This window comes from Lygodium microphyllum, chromosome 12, assembly GCF_053477565.2.
Source record: "Lygodium microphyllum isolate KBCC chromosome 12, Lygodium_microphyllum_v1.1.10, whole genome shotgun sequence".
NCBI lineage: Eukaryota > Viridiplantae > Streptophyta > Polypodiopsida > Schizaeales > Lygodiaceae > Lygodium > Lygodium microphyllum.
Window position 1 is genome coordinate 39,594,149 of NC_141146.1, and position 5,500 is coordinate 39,599,648.

Sequence of the window (5,500 nt, forward strand, 5' to 3'; positions counted from 1 at the left end):
GTAGAACTCTAATTGAGCAAGTGGTTAGGATTAAGAGAGAACCTTTTGGCTCCTTTTAGGCAAACTTAAGTTGAAGAGGCCTTGTTCTAAGGTTGCATGGAAAACATTTAAAACAACCTATATTGTTTGATGTATATTTGGTTCAATTTTGGTCCTTTTGGCAAACCTAAACAAGGCTTCAATAGCATGTGATCCTGGTTGTGCGGATTATCATGTATATGGTACACTCTTCTATTGGTGCAAACACAAAAGTATATTCTTGTTTGCTTATATAGAAATGAGCAAAGTTAGAGTCTTCAAGAAATGAAACTACTACCCAGGGCTTGTTGTACATGGTAAACGAAGGCCTATGTAAGAAACCACCATGAGGCAATAGTCACTTGCACTTATATCATCAATTTGAGCATTGGCACTCTTTCACTAATAAAGGGCAATAGACACTTGTACATGTAACATAAGTCCTTAACAAGTAGTCTACTCTTTCACGCACTCAATTGCTCTCAATTGAGAGAGAGAGAGAGAGAGAGAGAGAGAGAGAGAGAGCTCCAAAAGGTATACTCACATACAAAAAGCTAGATGACAATCCAAATTGGGATTTTCATCCATTACCAAGCATGGAGGAATTTCAACTCACCTCACAATGCTTGTAAAGCAATGATGTTGGATGCCAGTACTCAGACTATTTACATAACAGAATATCAATCCATATTCCCTATGGCAGTGCTTCTAGCCAAAGTATTTTAGTAGAGCTTCACTAAAAACTTGGGATACACAAGGGTAATATGTTGAATATCATATTGGTTACCATGGTGAGTGCAGTGTGTGTAGCATAGGCAATGACAAAATTATTTTTAGATGTGTATGCCATGTGATGGAAAAGGAACAATGAGGTAATCTGCCTCTTTTCCAGGCAAAGCGACAGACTAGGTAATCAACGGCTCGTGTCATGCCTTGATGTGAGGCTGCCGGCCATAGCTTTGGCAATTGGGATTGGCCTATGGGCTACCTTGTGAGCTCTCCCAATCTATCAAAATGCCATCCAAGAAGCTTTCAAAAGGTGTACGCCCACACTCGGATAGGGATTTGGCGTCCCTTAGTTGGGTCCGCCCAGACACACACAAGAGTTGGGTCAATGGGGTGGTCTTGGGGAACTGCCGACTCTCTGCGAAGCTTGAATTTGAAAGCATCACAGTCTCTAAGAGATCCCTCGATCTCTGCTGGCATCATTCCCAATATGGAGGTCGAGATTTTGGGCTGATAATGGCAACAGCAATCTCTGAATTCTGCTGCAGTACTAATTTACTGTGGAAGGCTAACCTTTCTTTGGCCCCTGCATCCTTACAAGCAGTTCCTCTGATGAAGAAGTGATGATGCTGATGCTTTGAAGATGATGCTTCTGCCTCTGATGGGATGCCGTGCTTGAAGATGATGCTTCTACCTAAGATAACTTCGGTATGGACACCATTAGCTCCTTCCTTTGACAAAAGAAAGCAGTTTTGAAGCCTATCATCTGTTATCTCTCAGTGTAGTCGCTTCTTTACCCTAAACTAGTAATCCTTGAGTGCTTGCCTGAACCAGGTGCTGGATCTGTCGGAATATTTTAGACAGGAACAAGGAAGCTCTCGCTGATTGTCTCTAGCTTGGGAACCCATGACCTCGACCTCATAATGTGATGGATGCCGATGCTCGGAGCTCCGGAAGCTGATAATGCCGAAATCTGAGTCATCACAGGGCAGAAGGAGCTCCTCTGAATGCTGACATAGCTGATCCCTCTTCCACTCTGATCCGATCCATGGTTCACATCATGTTCATCTTCATCTGCAGCTTGCATCAGTGGAGTCACTTTGCTCTGGCCACAAATTGAAGGTTTGGGACCTTTGCTTTTGGAATTAGCTGGGGAAAGGGCAAAGGTCAAGAATTCCATCTCCTTTTGAGATAGCCGTGTGTTAATCCTGTGCATTGGCAGAAGAAGGTAAGCATGGCAGGGGTTGAGGGTTGCGTCTGCTGGGAGGGGTGCCGGGTGATGATTTCCGCTCTCAAGCTGCACCAAGAAATGGTTGGGGTAGTCCAGCATCAGCTCAGCTGCCTTCAACGATTGCTCCTGGAACAGGGAGATATGGCCATCTGATGAGTGAACCACCTTGATAGAAGCAGGGGGATCTGGAGCACACATGTTTATATTGTGATCATCTGATTGATAGTCATGGCCAATGTGCACGCAGTTTCCCATGGTTTTTAGATCGATGTAAGTTGGGCTATGGAATGGAGGTCTAGTCACCTTAGGCAGGTGGCTTTTGTAGATTGGGGAAGCTGTGGATCAGGTATTGTTGATCAGAAGGCAACGGCTACTGGGATCACACAAGATGAACACCTGAACATGTTGGGATCAGCAGAAAGGCTATAAATATCAGAAGGAGCTACACTGCATGTTCTAGAGTATGTGGACGAAGGTAATAAAATGGCAAAAGGAGGTATGATTCACCCTGGTGACTGGTCCCCAGGTGAGGATGAGGAGAGGAAGGGGCCACGGTAAATGGAGATATGTAGGAGGAAGCTTCCGTGAAAGAGCAAGCTCACAGAAAGTCGGGCAACATTTATTATTATTGTTTATTGAAACAAAAGCATGCCCTGTAATTTGTTGCTTCACAAGCCAAGCTATACTCTATGCAAAGGCTCTAGACAGCTAGCACCACCTTAAGACTCTTAAGAATCTCACTCTGCTTTTGCAATTGGCATCTTTTCTATGCAGAATTTACACCTCTCAAGGTAGCCACTCACATTTGTAGGTGATCCTTCCAGTGCAGTCAGAAGATGATGGATTGCAGCCTGCAGGTGAGAAGTCAGGTCACCTTCCTTCCCTTTGAAAGGATCAGAAAACATCACGGATAATGATTAATCCCATGTCTTAAAGGTGAGAACACAACTCTGTGCCACTGAAATTGGGTGTTACTAAGTCCAAATTTGAGCATAATAACAGTAAAAGCATTATAATTAGCATTTGTTTCAGAGTTTAATTTATGGTTGATAACCCTGTTTTTGACTTTCATCCAACTCTAGAGATTAGAATGATCTTTGATTGAAAGGTTAGTTTATGATTGATACCTGGGCGAACTGATTATTGAACTCTATTATTTAAGATCCATGTGCATGGGTCTTTTCACTATAATTATGGTGGGCATGCTCTGCCATGGTGGGTGTCTGCAGATGATAATAACGTCTGCCTGAATCATGTGGCAACCTGCTGCCAGATCGGCCCCTCTGTCTGCCGAAAAGAGGATCGCGACAGGAGGGCGACCTGCAGAGAAGAAGGTTAATGAGATTGGACAAAACTTAAAGAGGCAAGCACTCATCTGTGCATACGAATGACCAAATGAATGCATGTATGATGTGAGAGAAGGACAGCGTGTGTGTGTGTGTGTGTGGCAGAGAGAAAGACAGATGTGCCCTAGTTGTCTACCCATTGTCCCATCATCCCATGGACATGGCTGATCATCACTTCCAACGCTTGCTGATTGGACAACCTCATTAATTCTCAGGTTAAAGAAAAAGTTGAATCGGAGAGACAGAGAGAGAGCCTTCCAACGCTTGCTGATTGGACAACCTCCTTTTTTTTAAACGAGGCGTTAAATTATATTAAAATGGAGGGTAAATTTTACATTTACACCTGCTGGTGAAGAGGAGCTTCAATAGAGGGAAGCTGCCTTATGCAAATAGTCTTAGATTACAACATGTATCGAATTCAGATCCTCTTGGAATCCATAATTTTATTCTTGAGATCTAACAACATGGCAACAACTTCATCTTATGAGCCTCCAACTTCATCTTGTGAGCCTCCAGGATAAGCTTCCTCATGGAGTCTTTGCACCTTCTCAGCATCTTGATCCACCTGCAACAAAAAATCTGTCTTAAATCCATGAATAAGATCGATAGAGATATTTTCAAATACTTTTTAATTCTTGCAGATCCATATATTCCAAAGAAAGAGTCTTCTTATCCAATTCCAAACTATTGGATACATGCCATATATTTCACCCAAGATTACCTCTTTCCATGTGAATAAAAATATGTGATATTTATTCAACTCTTACATTTAAAGCCCTTTCATTAGTCCAAAGACCTTTAAGGATTTTGAGCCACATTAGACAAGACATCTTACTAGGTTGAGAATTTTCATCCAAATATTAGTAAATCTATAATTCCATTGTTTATTACTCCTGTTAATGTGCCACCTTTCATTGAGCTTAGCACATAAATCTTTTTTGCATACATGAAGATCTGGAAGGGGTAGAAAAGGCTTGTCTTCGATTAGACACGCTCCTTTGGGGTTGAAAGGTTGTATTAGATTGATGACTATTGAGAGGTATGGATCCCATAGTTGCATTTTATGGGTTATCATGTTGACTTCAGTTAGAAGTAGGCCAAATTTAGTCATGGATTGTACATTGCTTACCTATTTTTTTGTGTTAGGATCCCATATATTACCCCAAGTTCTAATCCCCTTTCAGTATATTTTGTAGGCTTTATTCATATTGCTATTTGAAATCAATTGGTGAAAAAAGCTAAACCATACACAGTCAATTGCAGCCCACGGTAAGGTCAAGTTGGAATGTAAAGATGGGACTATTAGTTTTTTACATTAAAATCAAGCTTGCCAGATCCCCTTCATCAGTGATAAGCATCCTATTGTCTTAATTTCTACTAGGCCTGGGATAACAATGAGCAAATCTAAAATTTTCCATCTTGGACAGCCAACTACTTGAATTTGATTGATAGAGAAGTGTAACAGGGTAGTCCAATCCTCTTCCTCCCTATCAATACTCCTGGCAACCCATTTTACTGCAAGTTTACTAGCCAATGTCTGCAGGTTTGGAAGCCCTAGTTTCCCAAGATTTTTTGGGTTGTGTACACACATCCCATAAGACTTTGGGGACCTTAAATTAATCCCATTCCCACTTCTTAAGAAATTTCTAGTTAGCTGCTCCAATTGTTTCAATCCTATTTTGGTTGGTTGCCAGCATGCTAAAAAGTAGATCGTGGAGGGGATAAGGATATGTTTGAGCATTAGGCACCTGCCAACCATATTAAGTTGAAGCCCTTTTCATTTCTCAAAGTGTTTTCTAATTTTCTCTAGTATCCAATCCCATCTTTGCTTCATAGAGATATCAAAGCCCATAGGAATTCCAAGAAGTCTAAAAACTTTGCCCCTTTCTATTTCTTTGCATCCAAACTCAATTAGCCATCTAGGGGGTGAGGAAATCAAAGACTTGATACTTGTTTTGACTGGGTTGATGACGGATTCAGAGGCTTTACAGAAAGTTTGAAGACAATTTCAAAAAGCTACGAGTGAGATGGGGTTATATTAATGGTCCCATTAGTATCATCAGCAAACTGATTTAAAACCATGTCTTTATTATTGGGTAGTTTGATCCCCTTGATGTTCCTTCTTTCAATCTGATCTTGAACTAGCCATCCCAATGCATTTGCTACAATAGCAAATAAC

General features: G+C 41.3%; 1 protein-coding gene across 1 annotated transcript; it reads right to left on the bottom strand.

Moving 5' to 3' along the window:
• Positions 1 to 424: 424 nt before the first annotated feature.
• On the bottom strand, positions 425 to 3,639 carry LOC148027662 (uncharacterized). The gene has a single exon (XM_087689358.1). The coding sequence runs from the start codon at positions 2,228 to 2,230 to the stop codon at positions 1,601 to 1,603; it is 630 nt and encodes a 209-aa protein (XP_087545484.1). The 5' UTR covers positions 2,231 to 3,639; the 3' UTR covers positions 425 to 1,600.
• Between the last annotated feature and the right edge of the window lie 1,861 nt (positions 3,640 to 5,500).

Excerpts from the sequence above, each read along its gene's own strand:
- LOC148027662 (XM_087689358.1), bottom strand. The coding sequence starts at position 2,230 with ATGGGAAACTGCGTGCACATTGGCCATGACTATCAATCAGATGATCAC.